At 43.2% G+C, this 19,169-nt stretch overlaps 1 protein-coding gene across 11 annotated transcripts in view; it reads left to right on the top strand.

The window, feature by feature from the left end:
* Positions 1-19,169, top strand: part of RMDN3 (regulator of microtubule dynamics 3) — a 219,132-nt gene that overhangs the window by 55,674 nt on the left and 144,289 nt on the right. For all 11 annotated transcript variants that reach the window (XM_033952294.1, XM_033952295.1, XM_033952296.1 and 8 more), the window contains 2 exons: positions 6,733-6,876; positions 15,645-15,909. In XM_033952294.1, the coding sequence (XP_033808185.1) occupies positions 6,733-6,876; positions 15,645-15,909 (409 nt within the window). The remainder of the gene's footprint in view (positions 1-6,732; positions 6,877-15,644; positions 15,910-19,169) is intronic.

Below are 19,169 nucleotides of genomic sequence, written 5' to 3' on the forward strand. Positions count from 1 at the left end.
GCAGCTCCCCAATTGTGGATTTCTCTTCCAGAATCAGTTTGTGGTATTTCTACGTTTGTAACCTTTTGAAAGACTTTAAAAGCTTACTTTCTTAACAAGGCTTTTCATCATATTTAAGTGGTAGATTTGATGATTGTTTGAAGTGATGAAAGTTGAACATAAGAAGTTGCCTCTGCTGGGTCAGAACAGGGGTCCATCAGGTCCCCTGTGGCAGCCCATCAGGTCCATGATCTGTAAGTGATCCTTTGTCTAAAACCCTTTAGTCCCTATTTTTCTTCTATCTATACTCTTCCATGATCCTATCTCTATCTCTACCTCTAGCTATATCCCTCCAGCCCCATATCCTTCAGGAACTTGTCCAATCCTTCTTTGAATCCCTTTAATGTACTCTGTACTATCACACCCTCCGGAAGCGCATTCCAGGTGTCCACCACCCTCTGAGTGAAGAAAAATTTCCTAGCATTGGTTCTAAACATGTCCCCTTTCAATTTCTCCGAGTGCCCCCTTGTTCTTGTAGTTCACAATAGGCTGAAGAATCTGTCCCTTTCCACCTTCTCTATGCCCTTCATGATCTTGTAAGTCTCTATCATGTCTCCTCTGAGTCTTCGCTTCTCCAGGGTGAAGAGCCTCAGCCTTTCTAGCCTCTCTGCGTATGAAAGGTTTTCCATACCATTTATCATTCTTGTCGCTCTTCTCTGAACCCTCTCAAGTATCTCTATGTCCTTCTTTAGGTACAGCGACCAATATTGGATACAGTACTCCAGATGTGGTCGCACCCTCACGCAGTATAGCGGCATGATGACTTCCTTCGTTCTGGTAGTAATACCCTTCTTAATGATACCCAACATTCTGTTTGCCCTCTTCGAGGCTACTGTGCATTGTGCCGTTGACTTCATTGTTGTGTCCACCAGTACACCCAAGTCTCTTTCAAGGTTACTTCCCTCTAATACTAATCCCCCCATTTGGTGAGGGATGCAAAACAGGACTATGAGGAAAAAATAGCCCGGGAGGCTAAAAACTTCAAGCCCTTCTTTAGATACGTGAAAGGGAAAAAACCTGCAAAAGAGGCAGTGGGACCCCTGGACGACAAGGGAAGAAAAGGGTACATCAAGGAAGATAAACAAATCGCAGACAAACTAAATTCCTTCTTTGCGTCCGTCTTTACGAAGGAGGACACCTCAACAATACCTGAAGCGGAGAAACTGTTTACAGGAGAAATAGAGGACAGCCTCACCACAGTTGAAGTGAACTTAGATCAGATATACTACCAGATCGACAAACTTAAAAGTGACAAATCCCCTGGACCGGATGAAATTCACCCGAGAGTCTTGAAGGAATTGAAGGTTGAAATCGGAGAGTTATTGCAAAAACTTGCAAACCTGTCAATCAGAACTGGTCAGATACCAGACGACTGGAGGAAAGCGAACATCACGCCAATCTTCAAAAAAGGATCGAGAGGAGAACCGGGCAACTATAGACCTGTGAGTCTTACGTCTGTCCCCGGCAAGATGATTGAATCACTGATCAAGGATAGCATAGTTCAGCACTTGGACACACACGACTTGATGAAACCCAGTCAACATGGATTCAGGAAAGGGAAATCGTGTTTGACGAATTTACTCCAATTCTTTGAGACCGTGAACAAGCAAATTGATAGTGGAAAGCCGGTGGACATAATATACTTGGACTTCCAGAAAGCATTTGACAAAGTTCCACATGAAAGACTTCTCAGGAAACTACAAAGCCATGGCAAAGAGGGAGATATACAAAGATGGATAGGCAAATGGCTGGAAAATAGGAAGCAGAGAATGGGCATAAATGGGAAGTTCTCCGACTGGGAGAAAGTGACTAGTGGTGTACCCCAGGGCTCGGTACTTGGGCCGATCCTTTTTAATATTTATATCAATGACCTGGAAAACGGAACATCCAGTGAGATCATCAAGTTTGCAGACGACACAAAACTCTGCCGGGCAATCAGATCGCAGGAGGACAGTGAGGAACTCCAGAGCGATTTGTGTCGGTTAGAAAACTGGGCGGAGAAATGGCAGATGAAGTTCAATGTGGAGAAATGCAAGGTAATGCATTTAGGCAGTAAAAATAAGGAATACGAGTACAGAATGTCAGGTGCAACTCTGGGAAAAAGTGAACAAGAAAGGGATCTGGGTGTACTGATAGATAGGACCCTGAAACCGTCGGCACAATGTGCGGCAGCGGCAAATAAGGCAAATAGAATGTTGGGCATGATAAAGAAAGGAATCTCTAGTAGATCGGAGAAAGTTATAATGCCGCTTTATAGGGCAATGGTCAGACCACACTTGGAATACTGCGTCCAACATTGGTCTCCCTACCTAAAGAAGGATATAAAACTGCTGGAGAGGGTGCAGAGGCGAGCAACTAAACTAGTGAAGGGTATGGAGAAACTGGAATATGAGGATTGACTTAAAACACTGGGATTGTTCTCCCTTGAGAAAAGGAGACTGCGTGGGGATATGATCGAGACCTTCAAAATACTGAAAGGAATCGACAAAATAGAGCAGAGAAGATTATTTACATTGTCCAATTTGACACGGACAAGAGGACATAAAATGAAGCTAAGGGGGGGCAAGTTCAGGACTAATATCAGGAAGTTCTGCTTCACACAGAGAGTGGTTGACATCTGGAATACTCTCCCAGGGGAGATTATTGCAGAATCGACAGTCCTAGGCTTCAAGGGCAAACTAGATGCATATCTCCTTGAGAGAGGCATATAGAGATATGGTTGGCTATAGGGTAAGCCAGGTGTATACCTGGCAGGGCCTCCGCGTGTGCGGATCACCGGACTTGATGGACCGAAGGTCTGATCCGGAGATGGCGCTTCTTATGTTCTTATGGTAGCTGAACATCGGGTTTTTTCCCCTACATGCATGACCTTGCATTTCCCTACATTGAAGTTCATCTGCCATTTATTCGCCCACTCCTCCAGTTTGTTCAGGTCCCTTTGTAGGTCCTAACATTCTTTCGCAGTTCTAACCCTGCTACAGAGTTTAGTGTCATCCGCAAATTTTATTACTTCACACTTTGTCCCTGTTTCCAGGTCATTAATAAATACATTGAACAGCAGCGGTCCGAGGACCAACCCCTGCGGAACTCCGCTCGTGACCCTCCTCCAGTCCGAGTAGTGACCCTTCACTCCAACCCTCTGCCTTCTGCCTGCCAACCAGTGTTTAACCCATCTGTGTACGTCCCCTTCCACCCCGTGGTTCCACAGTTTCCTAAGTAGCCGCTTATGGGGTACCTTGTCAAAGGCCTTTTGGAAGTCGAGGTAAATGATGTCTACAGGTTCCCCTTTGTCCAATTGGCTGTTTACACCCTCAAAGAAGTGCAGTAAATTTGTTTGGCACGATCTTCCTTTGCAGAAGCCATGCTGGCTCGCTTTCATTAGCTCATTTTTTTCGATGTGTTCACAGATGCTGTCCTTTATCAGTGCTTCTACCATCTTGCCTGGAACTGATGTCAAACTTACCGATCTGTAGTTTCCCAGGTCTCCTCTCGACCCCTTTTTAAAGATAGGTGTAACATTTGCTATCTTCCAGTCCTCCGGGATCTCGCCAATTTTCAAGGATAGGTTGCAAACTCGTTGGAGTATTTCTGCTATCTCATTTCTTAGTCTTTTAGTACTCTAGGGTGGATCTCGTCCGGGCCAGGTGATTTGTCGCTTTTCAATCTATCTATCTGTTGGAGGACATCCTCATGGCTCACCTCTATTGTCGTCAGTTTTTCTTCTTGGTCTCCATGGAAGATCTCATCAGGTTCTGGTACACTGGATGTGTCCTCGCTTGTAAAGACTGCTGAGAAGTACTTGTTTAACTATCGGCTACCTCTTTTTCCTCCTTTATCACTCCCCTTCTGTCTCCATCATCCAACAGTCCTACTTCCTCCCTCGCCGGTTGCTTCCCTTTAACATATCTGAAGAACGACTTGAAATTTTTTGCCTCCCTGGCTAGCCTCTCTTCATATTCCCTTTTCGCTCTCCTAACCACTTGATGGCATTCTTTTTGGTATTTTCTGTGTTCCTTCCAGTGTTCCCCTGTTTGGTCCTTCTTCCATATCCGGAACAATTTTTTCTTGTCTCCTATCACTTTCTTCACTTCATTGGTTATCCATGCTGGGTCTTTTGTTCGGTTTTTTTTGCACCCTTTTCTAAATCTGGGGATGTACATATGTTGTGCTTCTTGCACTGTGCACTTGAATAGGGACAAGGCTTGCTCTACTGTTTCTGTTTTCCTTGAGCTGTTTCTGAGTTTTTTCCTTACCATTGCTCTCATAGCATCATAGTTCCCTTTCTTGAAATTGAATGTTGTCACTGTAGTTCTTTTCCCTTTTGCTGTACCTACTTCTAATTTGTACCGGATCATGTTGTGATCGCTGTTTCCTAGTGGTCCCACTACTTCCACTTCCTTTGCAGGTCCCCCTAGTCCATTGAGGATTAGGTCGAGAGTGGCATTCCCTCTCGTTGGTTCTCGTTGGTCCCTCACAGCCTCTAAGAATTCTGTTTCCCTCGCACAATTTGAATTTCCAATACTACAGTCTATCCCGGGGTAGTTAAAATCCCCCATTACTGTCACGTTCCTGTTTTTGCCTTCCCGCCTCAGTTCTGCTGCAAGTTCTTTGTCGTTTGCTTCTGTTTGTCCAGGCAGACGATAGTACAGTCCCATATCTGGATTTATGAATAAAAAACCAAGGACTGGTCTTCGGGACATTTGGAGCATTGAGATTAAACATCAAATTACTGTGTCTCATTGGCCACGAATTTGGTCTTGGAGGATGAGATGTAGTGTCTGCATCTATGAGACAAACCTGTTTTTTCCTGTTACATAGAGCATTTTGGACCCCGGTTCGTTTACAGAAGTTAGGTAGCTCTAAATCTAATAGATGCTGGCACTGTCATCTTGAAGCTAGGACATTAGATTATTTGTTATTCTATTGTCCATTCATTCTTGCTTTTTGGAAATCAATATGTGGTCAAATAAATAATTTGTTAGAAAATCCAGTGGCATTATCCTATGACATTGTATTGTTTGGCATGTCAATGAGGGCTAAAAGCCAAAAATCGTCTAATAATAACAGGCTTCTGCTCATTATGACAGGGGTTGCCATAACTGCCATAATTGCCATAACGAATAACTGGAAAAATTCGAAGAGGCTAAATTACAGCTTTTGGTGGAACTCTTTATGCCACATATTCAAAATGGAAAGGATAATTGCTATAGAGCAGGGAAATTTTTTAAAAATTTCAGGTTATTGAAAGACCAGGTGGACTCCCTAATCAAAAAGGGTTTTTTCACCCTCTGGAAACTCAAATCCATTAAAGCATACTTTGATAACTCTGCCTTCAGAATCCTGGTACAATCCCTCGTATTAAGTCAACTCGACTACTGTAACATCGCCTACTTAGCAATCCCCCAAAAGAATTTGCGACGCTTACAACTAATGCAAAACACTGCGGTCAGACTAATGTTCAGTCTAAAGAAGTTCGATCACGTGACGCCATACTTCAAACAGCTACACTGGCTGCCGATGGAAGCTCGTGTAAAGTTTAAGTTACACTGGCTGCCTCTGTTTTAAAGTTTTTTACGGTCTAACCCCTAAATACATCACTGACCTCTTCTTCTTCTCAGCCAACAAACACAAGAGAAGCTCCCACTTGCACTTCGTTTCTCCCCCGGTTAGAGGATGCAAACTAAAAAAACACCATGAGCATCTTCTCTCACATCAAGCTGCTCTATGGGGTAAAGACCTAGAACAACTCCTATTGCCCACCACTTATGAAGTATTCAGGAAACGCCTCAAAACTCACCTATTCCTGAAATACCTAGATAGCTGACCCACTTCTCTCTTTCCCCTCTCTAACGGTGCTCCTGCCCTTTCTCCCCATTGTTCCCACATCCCTTAAGTTAACTCAACTTGTACGTCAACTCAACTTGTACTTCACTAATCTTTTGTAAACCGCATAGAACTTAACGGTACTGCGGTATATAAACTGTTATTATTATTATTATTATTATTAAAGATTGAAATTATTGAATAGAATAAATATTAATTCCCTTTTGTTCATACACGTCCAGGGTAGGGTGGGGGTGGAAATATTTTATGATTTATTTTGTTTATGATTAATTGTTGAACATAAGGGAGGGGGGATATTTAATGAAAGCTATAGTTTGATGATATAATAAGTAATGTTGATGATATAATAAGCAATGATTGTATTTTGTGTTATACTTATTGTGAGTTAAAAAGAAATGAGTAAAGATTTACAAAAATAAAATAAAGAAAAGTAAGCAGGTATTCGAAGTAGTTTCCCTATATGTCCCGGTGGGCTCACAATCTAACTATGGTACCTGGGGCAATGAAGGGTTAACATGTTGCCTGCACTTGGCCTTTTAGTGATGATGTTATTGAGTTAAATCTGTTTTCTCCACCTCCGTTTGCTGGTTGGGAAAGGACATAACTCATAAGAAAATTAACAGGTATGAATAAATTTCACCTTATTATGAATCTGCTTTGCTGTTTATAAGGTTCATTTTATGTGCTTTCATGTTTGTGTATGTGTGCGTGCACAGTTATGGGTTGGACTTGTGGTTTATTTTTGTTCTTATATAGAATTTAGGACTTGGGAGCAGAGAGAAGGAAATTTGGGGATTATTGGCTTTCTATTCCAGCATTTTGGAGGCTCATTATTTGCTCTATGTTCAGGTGCCATCTGGAGGAGAGTCAGAAAGTACCTCGTCGAAAGAGATACCTGTTGAGCAGAGAACGCAGTGAGTCCACAGGGTCAAGCTCAATCTATTTCTCAGCCAACACAGGACTTATTCAGACAGATGCAGAAAGCGAAGGAGGGTAAGTGGAGCTCATATTAAGTTTGGGGTAATATTTAATTTTGCAATTTCCATGTCAGGAATGTTGGTGGTGGTCTCATAAAAAATGAAGGCAGATAAAAACTAAATGGACTATCCAGTCTGCCCATCCATTCTATCTACTATATCTTCTTCTTTGGATAGCTATGTATTGTATATTATCCTTAGACAAGCAGGCAGCTTATTCTCACATATGGGTGACATCCACGGAGCCCTGGTACGGACAGTGAAAAGTATAGGATCACTTTAAGCTTTAACAAGCTTTTAGACTGTCCGCTTGAGTGATTGTCTTCCCGCCCGATGCCAGCTCGTGAGGTTGTCAGTTTTTCGTTTTCTGCGGAATGAGGATGTATCTTTTGTTTCTCCATTGATTTGCCTTTCCGTTTATATCTTATTTAAATCTTTTTCAAGTATTTCAAATTTCTCTTCTACTACTTTTCTTTTGAAATCAAACATTGAAGAAAAGTAGAGAGGAAAAAGAAATTTTGGACTTTCCTCAAACTTTTTTAATTTAGCGACCTTCACACAAATTTCCATCCTCACTTCCTCCATGATTATCGATGGATTTTCGGCTTTGTTTTTACTCTAACCCGGCTTGCCCTCTCCCGACTGTATCTGGCTCTGGGTCTATAGATTGAAAGAAAAAAAAAACACTATTGATTAATGTCAAAGTTTTCTTTTCTTGTTATTTATTTCTACATATAGATCTGGAGTTGGACTTCAGTGACTGGGATTGGCAGGTATTGGAGGACATCAGTGCTTCCATCTGCTTCCATTGGTTACATAGTAGCATCAAGTTTCCTTAATCAGTGCAGATGTATCACAGTGGACAGAGCCCTACCATTAAGCATCAAGTCCACTTGATGCATAGCTCTCGGGGCGATACAAGTTGTAATTTCTGAAGCGCATCGCCTTGTCAGACAGACACTCACGCTTCGACGCCTGTGGCACTTTTAATACCATTAATGTTTCATGGTCACAGTGCTTCTTTATCAATGGACATCAATGCTGATTAAGACTTGATGCTGTTCTACATCAGTAGAACTCCACCCTGCGGTACCATTGATACTCGCTCAGTCAGGTATCGGTACATGATTTGGGATTGCAGGAGGTTCACTTTTTCTGTAGACTAATCTCTACTTCAGTTTCAGCAACCTTATCAGTGCCAGTTAGCCTGAGCATAGTTCTCATAAGGCGCAAGGTACTGCTTCGGAGTCTATCCTCAAACGTCGCTCTACTTAGTATTGACATTCTTCAAGTCATCGTCTATGTCATCTTTAGAGTTCACATTGACGCTGGTGTCATCCTTCTGTGCAGGTTGTGTTCCTTACTGGGCGTGCATCCTCTTTGAAGTGCCCTGCCCTTCGACACCCTGCAGCACTAGGTTTCGGTGCAGGATATTTGTTCCAGGATTGATGACTTCATCCACTGATTTACATCGGTTATATCGACTATGACCTGCTTACTCTTGACAGAACATCACATCGGTTGCAGTTGAGGGAATGTTCCTTTTCATCGAAGTGGTACCGAACACGTAAGGTATCAACACTCTGATTCTTCTTACCTTCAGTTGATGCCACTAGTTCAGAAGTAATTTCTTCCATTTTTTTAGGGTACCACACGACTTAGCTCTGTTACCCATGATCCCTCTTCTGTAGCAAAGTGAGATGGTACAGGAGTTCAATAACAAACACTTGTTACTTTGTTTTTCTTGGGTACACGAGTTTTCATGTGGCACTTATTTACTACTCGGGGCCATATATATCATAGTTCTTTTCTCCATTCCTTATTTTTACTGGGATAAAATTTTATATATTTTGATTCCCAAGTTTATAACATGCAATTAACCAAGGATAGTAGTTTGAAGGCTGCACTAATTTACTTCTAGAAATATACTTTCATGGGTTCAGGTCCCAATGTTAGTACTACATTTTAGTAACACATTAACCTTAGCTCTTCTTTTTTCTATAAATAAGGAGCCTTTAAAAAAAAACAAACCCAACATTTGATCAGCCTTTTGTTGTTACATGGATATTAAACAACTTTGTTCACTCTTTTCTTACTAAATCTCTTGAGGGAATTTACTGGCATATTGTTTGGATAATATGCTTTTCCCTTCTGTTCTCTGCTGATTCTCTCGTTTTAAGGCTTGTTACAATCCTCTCTCAGCCTTCGAGAGATTAAATATATATATATATATACAGTGTTCTCCCCAGCGCTTTTCAGCCGGGTGCTCCGCCCAGCAAATTTAGATTACCGCCCGGCTGTCATCTGCCGAATCCGGCTGCCACCACTGCTTAACGCGCAGCCTGAAGAGCCGCCGAAAGACTCCCGCCGGACTTTAAAATAAACAAAACTCAGCAAGCGACTCGAACCCGGCTTCCCTCCAAAACCGGAAGTTACGTCGGGGGGGGGGGGTAGAGAAGAGAAGCCGGCACGGACCATTAGAGCATCGGAGCATGCGGGAGATAGGCCTGCCACGGAGGGAAGCTTACTTGTTCTTGCTTACTTTAGGTCTTTCTCGCTGCCGGGTCCTGCCTACTTTCTGTTTCCGCGAAGGCAGGATCTGGCAACGAGAAAGGCCCGAAGTAAGCAAGAGAAGCAAGTTGTAAGCTTCCCTCTGTCGCTGACCTTTGGGAGATAGGTCAGCGACGAAGGGAAACTTGCAACTTGCCTTTGTCTGTAGCGAATCTGCCGGGTGTGTGAAACGGCAGGGGGGGGTGTTAATGGGAGGAGAAATGCTGCTGTACCCAATTAGAGGGGGAGGGGGAAGAGAAATGCTGGTGCTTCTGCTGTACCCAATTGTGGGGGGGGGGTTTAAGAGAAATGCTGATGATGATGCTGCTGTACCCAATAGGGGGAGGGGGAAGAGTCATGCTGCTGCACACAATTAGGGGGGAGGGTGAAGAGAAATGCTGCTTCTGCTGTACCAAATTGGGGGGAGGAAAGAGAAATGCTTATGATACTGCTGTACCTAATGGGGGGAGGGGAAGAGAAATGCTGCTGCACCCAATTGGGGAGAGAGAGGGAAGGAGGGAGAAGGAAGATCAGGAAAAGGAGGAAAGAGATGCAAAGACCATGGGAGGGAGGGAAAGGAGATACCATACCATGGAATGGAAGAGAGAGATGTCAGGGCATATGGGGGGGGGAGGGGAAGCAGGGCCAGATTAAAGGATAGGCCCAGTAGGCACAGGCCTAGGACCTGAAATGGTCAGGGGGGTCCCGCCAGTGCTGTGCTTTGGGGCCTCACCCTTGCTGGATTCGCTGGCAGCAGCAGCAGCAGCCTCATCATCATCCTGGGCACCCCCCCAACCCGATCTGACCCTCCTATCTCTCCCTCCTTCCCTCATCAGTGACGTGCCAGAGGGAATCACGGCAGGAGAAAGCCCTGAAGCAGCCTGCTTAGAGTAGAACAGTGCTGTTTAGAGTCTCGTGATGGGAGGAGGAAGAGATAGGAAAGTTGTGGGGGGGAGAGTAGCAGTCTGCCCCGGGTACTCAGCCTGGCATCATGAACTTCTTCGGCTAGCAACAGCATTTACAATTCACTGCTGTTGCCAGCTTCAGGCCTTCCTCTCTGTCAGGTCCTGCCTACTTCTGTTTCTATGAAGGCAGGACCCGGCAGAGAAGAAGGCCTAAGCTGACAACAGCAGCGAATTGTGAATGCTGCTGCCTGAAGAAGTTCATGACGCCAGGCCTTGGGTGACAGAAGGAGGAAAGGGAGCAGAGGGGGAGAGACTTGCTGCACCCAACTGGAGGGAGAAAGAAGATGAGGGAGGGAATGAAACGAGATGCCAGGGATTGGAGGGAAGGAGGAAAGTATGCCAAACCAAGGGAAAAGGAAGGGGGAAAGGAAGAAGAAGATGTCAGAGCATGGAGGGAGAGGGAGAGATGGAAGAAAAGGAAAGAAGTGAGATGCCAGAGAATCAGGGAAGGGAAGATACCAGACTGTGGGGTGCGAAGGAAAGAAAGGAGAAGAGAGAGTTCCCAGAGCATAGGGGACGGGGTGTTGACAGAGAGAGAAAAATGGAGAGGTGGCAGAGCTGAAATCAATCATGTACAAAGGAGAAGAGAAGGGGCACAGGATAGACAGTTTATTGAAGGAGCATAAAAAGAGGGAAGATGCCATATGGAACGGGGAGAGGGTGGACAGTGGATGGAAGGGGCTGATGCTGCATGGAAGACAGAGCGGACAGATGCTGGCTAGAAAGAAGAGTGAAGACAAGATGATTAAAGCAGAAACGACAAAAGGTAGAAAAAAATTTTTTTGTTGCTTTACGTAGAATCAAGTAGTATTGTATCTATTGATTAAAGTTTATAAATAGGAAATGGAAATAAGGCAGTTTTTTGGGGACTAAACCCCTTTCCTCAGGTCAGGACAGGATACCATACCATAACAGCAGGGGTGCCCAAATGGTCGAGCGCGATCAACCAGTAGATCACAAAGGCAATGTGAGTCAATCGCGTTGCCTTGGCAATCTTTTTCTTCCTGCCTCCCTGAGCCAGGCCAGGTGCGTACAAGCGCCGGACTCATAAGACTTCACCTCTGACGTCAATTCTGACGTCAGAGAGGAAGTTCTGGGCCAGCCAATCGCTGCCTGGCTCTTCCTCTCCGACGTAAGAATTGACATCAGAGGTGAAGTCTTGTGAGTCCAGCGCTTGTACATTCCTGGTCTGGCTCGTGGAAGCAGGGAGAAATCGGCATGGTGGCTTAGGGAGTAGGGAAAGAATCGGGGAAGTGGAGAAATTGGCGCGATGGCTTGGGGGGGGGCAGGGGGTGAGAGAAAGAAAGAGAGACAGAAAGAAAAGGGGAGGGGCAGAAAGAAAAAAATATTGGATTTATAGTCAGAAGAAGGAAGTGCAAACAGAGACTCATGAAATCACCAGACAAAAAGGTAGGAAAAATGATTTTATTTTCAGTTTAGTGATCAAAATATGTCTGTTTTAAGAATTTATATCTGCTGTCTATATTTTGCACTATGGCCCCCTTTTACTAAACCACAATAGCGGTTTTTAGCGCAGGGAGCCTATGAGCATTGAGAGCAGCGCAGGGCATTCAGTGCATCTCCCTGCTCTAAAAACCAGTATTACAATTTAGTAAAAGGGAGGGGGTATATTTGTCTATTTTTGTATAGTTGTTCCTGAGGTGACATTGCATAGAATCGTCTGCCTTGACCTCTTTGAAAACCCACGGAATATAAATGATAATTAACATTTTCTCTGCGTACAGTGTGCTTTGTGGGTTTTTTTTAAATTTTATTGTTGGTAGATCATTTTGACTTGGTCATTTTAAAAGTAGCTCGCAAGCCCAAAAAGTGTGGGCACCCCTGCTGTACAGTCATTTCTTGTATGACTGGATGAGCTATATTTATCTTTTTTTTTTAGTTGTTTAAATTCATGCAGAAATAAATGGCTAGATTGAACCTAATGACTTCATTAATGCCTTTCCCTTTTTTAGACCTCTATACCATTTGAAAGAGGGCAAATACTTCTTAAATTTAGTAAAAATATTCTGGTACAAGTGTCAAACCTTAAAAAAGGAAGTCATATTGAGCATTGGAAAATAATAATAATAATTAACTAATAAAAATAGTATACATTTAGGGCTCCTTTTACTAAGTTCCGATAGTGGTTTTAGTGTGCGCTTAGCGCACGGAGGAATTGCCATGCGCGCTAGATTCTAACACCAGCATTGAGTTGGCGCTAGTTTTCCCACGTAGCGCATGGGTTTGCGCGCGCTAAAAATGCTAGCGCACCCCATCCCGCCCCACCCGGCTACTTTTTCATGCCACCTGGCTGGAAAAAATTTCTGGGGAGAACACTGTGTATATATATATATATATATATATATATATCAATATTTTTTCTCAGGAGGTTATTTTCTCTACAGTCAGCCGATATGTCATTCTAATTTTATACTTCATAGCATTGGCTTTTCTTTTCTTCTGGGATAGTTCTTCCTTTTTATCCTCTCAGACTATTCTTCTCATGAGAAGCATGCTTTCATTATTAACAAAACATTTTTCCCTTCTTATTCGTATCTACTTTGAGACCTGGCTGGTTTCACCTGCTCATTTGGTCTACTACTCCATATGAGTGCATTTACCAGTAAACCTTTCATATTTGATTCTTTTTGGCATCTCCATCACCTATATTTAGATTCTCCTGCCTTTAAGGGGTTGTTTATTATTTTCTCAGCCTTCATCCATATATGAGTTTTCTCGGAATTCTCCTTTTACCTCTGGTAGAGCAATGGAGTTCCTCTATTCATTTTTCCTCTAGGTTCTTTCTTTTGCCTTTGTACTCTCGGATCAGACATTAGGTTATGGTTTTTGCGAGGCAACTCAAATTTTTCTGAGTTCTTGGAACCCAACTCTCTCTCCATCCCTTTACTAAAGCTAGGGAGTCCCACATGTGAGAATATGTTGCCTGCTTGTCTAAGGATAAAGCACAGTTACTTACCGTAACTGGTGTTATCCTGGGACAGCAGTCAGATAGTCTCATAACCCGCCTACCTCCCCTAGTTGGGCTTCTGTGCTTCAGCGTAGAAATGATGATCTCGCGAGATGGCGTCAGGCGAGAAGGCACTCGCTCATGTGTGGTACGGGCAGTCTAAAAGCTTGTTAAAGCTTAAAGTGATCCTACACTTTTCACTGTACGTGCCGAGTCTCCATGGATGACATCATCCACATGTGAGAATATCTTCCTGCTGTCCCAGGATAACACCTGTTATGGTAAGTAACTGTGCTTTCTTGAATATAACTGAACATTTTTTTCTAATAAAGAGGGGAAAAATGTTAACTTGCAAGCACCACTGAGCGTTTTTCATGTACGTGTTGGCAATTTGAACTTTGTTTTTTGCTCAAGACACAGCATATTCTTGAGAAACCATAACAACATTTTGACTTCTGATGCAGGCCTTAGGGGCCGAAACAGAAATTTCTCTTCATTTTTTTTTTCTTGTTCTGGGCCAATTTGCTTGGAGAGAGAGCAAAGAACAAGGGTGTCTTTCATTGGCGTGGTTGGCTACATTCTACACACCTCCAGCAGTAAAGTATTGGTGATATCCTATATAATATAACTCTAAGTGCGCATGCGCACTTAGAGTTTTGTGATTCCTGGCTCCGTGAGGTGTGCCTCTGTGCCGAATTCGATTTTTGAACACGGAGGCATGCCAGAACATGGAGCAACTCCCCCCTCGCCGTCACTCACCGCCAGAGTACCGCCTCACTGCTGCCGCTGATTCGGAGGGGGGAGACACAGGCGCACCTGCCAGCATCTTCTTCTCACCCGAACCGCACCAGGCAGGGATTGAGAGAGGAGCTGCGGCGTCGGCTTTGAATTGAAACACAGATGGGCGGGCGGCCCGCAGACAGAAGGCTGCCGAAGCCAGAAGCGAAGCTTCCCGGGGGAGGGGGGGGGAACGGCAAGCGACGGTGAGAAGGGAGTGGGAGCAGGCCGCAGAGGCTGTCGGTGCCTGCAGGCCGCGGTGGCTTTAGGCAGATGTTGGTGGAGGGCAGACAAAAAATAAAGGAGGTAAGGGTTGCTGCTGGACATGGAAAGAGGTGCTGATGGAAGGGGAGGCAAATAAAAGGAAGGGAGGCCTACTGCTGGACAGGGGGAACAGAAAAGAGGTACTGCTGGACAGGGGACGAGGTGCTGATGGACGGGGGTTAAAAAAAGGAAGGGAGGCCTACTGCTGGACAGGGGGAGCAAAAAAGAGATGCTGCTGGACAGGGGAAGAGGTGCTGATGGACAGGGGGGCAGAAAAAGGAAGGGAGGCCTGCTGCTGGACAGGGGGAACAGAAAAGAGGTACTGCTGGACAGGGGAAAAGATGCTGATGGAGGGGGGGGCAAAAAAAAAGGAAGGGAGGCTTACTGCTGGACAGGGGGAGCAAAAAAGAGGTGCTGCTGGACAGGGGACGAGGTGCGGATGGACAGGGGGGGCAGAAAAAGGAAGGGAGGCCTACTGCTGGACAGGGGGAGCAGAAAAGAGGTGCTGCTGGACAGGGGGGAGGTTAAAACAAAGGGAGAAGGGCTGCTGCTGGATAAGGCATGATGGTGGACACAGGGGAAGAAAAAGGAAGGGAGAATAGACAGGGGGAGCAGGCAAGGGGTGGTGGTGGACAGCAAAGGAAAAAGAAAGACAGAAAGAAAGAAAGAAATACAGAAACAGGCTAAGGAGAGAGAGAAAGAAATAAATAAATACAGACACACACACACACACACACACATATTCTAGCACCCGTTAATGTAACGGGCATAAAGACTAGTATATATATATATATATATATATATATTTTGTGAGGGTTTGTTCTTTAAAAATATTGGTCCAATATTTCATGTTTTCAAATTCATATATGATATTCATGTTTCTTCCATTGAGCCAAAATTTGGTGGCTTGCTATTTGTTTATCTAAATTAGAAAAATACACACCGTTTGGGCATAATCCTTTTCAACATTCTGTTGGTGTCTGTGTAAACTGATTTGGTTGTACCACAGAAAGGCGGTATATCAAATCCATTTCCCTTATCCCTGTAAGCTCGAAAGGAGAAAAACAGACAATATTTAGAACTAGAAAGAATTATTTTTTTAGTAGTAAAAACTAAGCTGAAACATCTCTTGTCTAAAAAAAATTCTATTCGATCAATTCATTATACTCGTACATTTGAACAAATTCAACTATAAACTGCAAAAACGCTACATGTACTTAGATCACATAACAGGTTTGGGATTGTTTTCCTTCTTTAAAGGTATACCACAGCAAATGCTGAATCCGATTATGATCGAGAGAGTTATAAAGAGAGCGAGGAAGAGGATGAAGTCAGCTCTGAGACAGTAAAGCTTGCACGGAGAGATTCTTTGGACCTTGGTGTTGAGGATGAAGGAACTTTATCCTTTGAACCAGTTTCAGAAGAAGAATTTGCAAATCTGTTAAGGCAGGCAGACCAATTGCATGATGGTGACAAGAAGGAGAAGGTGGTTGGATTCCAGTTGCTACATAGAAATAAATTGCTGGTAAAGTTAATTTGTTATTTTTACTGTATAATTTTTCTAGTGAAAACTACAACACTGGTCTAACATTTGATAAGACCGGATTTGGGGGGTGGGGGTGACTGGCTGCAGAAACCAAGTGTACTTAAAGCAAAACACTGGGTTCTGTCAGTCACACAAACTGAAAGAATCATCAGTGCCTAATTTTACCTGGAAAGCAAAGTTTAATATTTAGAATTTTCCAATTACTGTAGAACCTCTTTAAGTTGACCACCCAAGGAACTATAACAAATTGGTCAACATACGGAGGTGGTCATCATAAGGAACTAGGCCTACTGTACTGATAGGTACATGTACTTAACTTTCTTGTACAGCTTTTATTAGAGAATATCATATGAAATCATACATAATCAAAACACAGTAAAATCATTCTTACAGAATCATACAAAATCAATACATTTACTGTTTTCTCATGGTTTAATCATGCTTTCTGGAAAAAAAAAAGTCAATCTTGGTTTATTTCTTATTCTTATTACAAAGGTAAGTGAGAAAGCACTCTCAACGCTGGCTACACCACTCAGCACACCTGGACATTTTTCCACAGCAAATGACTTCAACTGTGTTATTAGATGCCTGACATCCTCTTCTTTTGGAGTCTCTGCAATTTCTATGTCATCTGCACTTCTTCCACTTCATCAGTGCTTCATGCACTTTAATGCTGGTCTGTACTTTGGTCAATATCGTTTGGGAAATTGCTTCTAAGTCAGGTTCATTACAGGTTGCCACCTCATCATCCATTGTAACAAAACCTTCAAAATCTACTCCTTTGAATTCTGCCATTGGAGATGGACTGTCTGATGGGACCACAACATCATGCTCTTGGGTTGTGACAAATACACCGTTCTTGAAACACTTCTATATCATTTCTGGCTGAACTTTATTCCAAGCAGAACTGATTCAGAGGACAGCATCCAGAGCATTAACTGATTCAGCGGATGAAGTTGTTTCCACAGGCAGACTACAGGTTTGTGTTTTAGTAATGACCCACTGCTGGAGCTGGGCTCAGTAGTGCATTTTAAATGTTTTGATGATGACTACTGCAACATACTCTATCTCCCCTGCCCCACAACCATGATAAAACAACTACAAACTGTTCAAAACACAGCGCTAAGACTTATCTATTCACTGAGGAAACATGACCACATCACGGTGGCATACCTCGATTCACACTGGCTCCCAATACAAGCAAGAGTACAATTAAAATTCTACTGCCTACTATTTAAAACTATAAACGGAGACAGCCCAGCCTATCTAAACAACCGCCTAATTCAAACTACCTCAACCAGACACAGGAGAACGCACAAACCGTTCACGCATCCCCCAATCAGAGACGTCAAACGAAAAAAAACTGTACGATGGCCTTCTCCAATTTACTGATAACGACTCCAGACTACAAATAGTTTAGAAAAGAAATAAAAGCCATCCTATTCAAGACATCCTTAAAGACAAACTAACACCGCAAGACTCATCCCAATTCTCTGAAGCAACTCGCTCTACTCTTCAATTCCTCTGGAAATGGCCAGATAACTTCTTTTGTAATCCGCCTTGAACCGCAAGGTATTGGAGGAATAGAAATCATTAATGTAATGTAATGTCTTGGTCAAGAAGTTGTATATTTGAGGTTGTGTTTGACGGCAGAAATTTCAGTGTCACGTTTGCGAGATGATTTACTTGTGGGTGGCCAGGATAGTTGTCTATTTTCAGTAGAACAGATTGTTCCTCCTTCATTTCTCAGTTGATACCCCTTACCCACTCCTCAAATAGGGCACCAGTCATCCATTTGCATTTGTTTGATTTCCAAGTGAGGGGAGGTTTTCGGGCTTCAGGTTCTTGAATGCGCATGGCTTTGCCAATTTACCAATCTCTCTAGTTGAGCTAGCGCAAAGCAGAACTGTGATGCTTTCATTGGAAAGTTTTCTGCTCTTACATTTGTCACCCTTCATGACAAGTCTTCTGTCAGACATTTCCTTGAAAAAGAGTCCGCACTCGTCGACATTAAAGTTGTTGTCATCTTTGAAGCCTCTGATGGAGTCCGCAAACTTTTTGATGAACTCTTCCACAACTTCTACTGGAATGTCATTGGATTCACCACACAAGACTTTCTGGGAGATTTTGTGTCCTAGTTTTAATTTCTCAAGCCAACCACTTGATGCTTGGAAATCTGCCACTCTTCATTTGTTTGAACCAGCTTAATGTAGCTACATCAAGGGAAGTTTTCTTCCTTTTCTGCTGTAGGTTTCTTTACCATCTCTCCAAGTACTCATGTTTTATGTTTTTAGATGTTGCTAACTGTGGTCTTGCTAACATCAAAATGTTCCGCCGTCTTTCTTTGGCTACTGCTTTCCAGGAAATGTAAAAGATCAACCTTTTCTTTCAATGTCAACTGTTTGAGTTCTTTCCTTTGGGCCATTATGCCTCGATTAACTGTAACATTTTTTAGTACAGTAAATGTAGGATGCATCTATGATTCAGACCAGCCCTTCATGCAGCACGTAATGAACAGTAGGATGTTAGGCCTAATCCAACATGTGGTAATAATAAAACATGAAAAAAGAACTTATACTAAAGAAAAAATAATACAGCGAAGATGGTGTAGAGTGGACTCAACTGGTCAAGTTATAGAGGGTAAATTAATATTGTGTATCATAGTCCAAGTGGTCAAGATACAACTTACAGAGGTGGTCAATATATAGAGATCTATGAAAATTAGGTCAGCTTAAGGTTGTGGTCAGTGTAGGGAGGTAGCCAACAATGGAGGTTCTAATGCAGGGGTAAGGAACTCCGGTCCTCAAGAGCCGTATTCCAGTCAGGTTTTCAGGATTTCCCCAATGAATATGTACGAGATCTATTTGCATGCACTGCTTTCAATGCGTATTCATTGGGGAAATCCTGAAAATCCGACTGGAATATGGCTCTCGAGGACCGGAGTTCCCTACCCCTGTTCTAATGTATTTATTTATTTGGATTTGGATGTATTACCACCTTTTTCATGAAGACATTCATCCAAAGTGGTTTACAATACATTGAATGGTAATCAGGTACTCTTAGGTGTTTTCCCTATCTGTCCTGGCAGGCTCACAATCTAACTGTGGTACCTGGGGCAATGGAGAATTAAATGACTTAGCCAGGATCACAAGGAGCAGGCTGGGATTTACCTGACGACCTCATGGTACTGAAGCAACAGCTCTAACCACTAGGAGGGGGGAACTGAAGGGCTAGGGACC

This window comes from Geotrypetes seraphini, chromosome 7, assembly GCF_902459505.1.
Source record: "Geotrypetes seraphini chromosome 7, aGeoSer1.1, whole genome shotgun sequence".
NCBI lineage: Eukaryota > Metazoa > Chordata > Amphibia > Gymnophiona > Dermophiidae > Geotrypetes > Geotrypetes seraphini.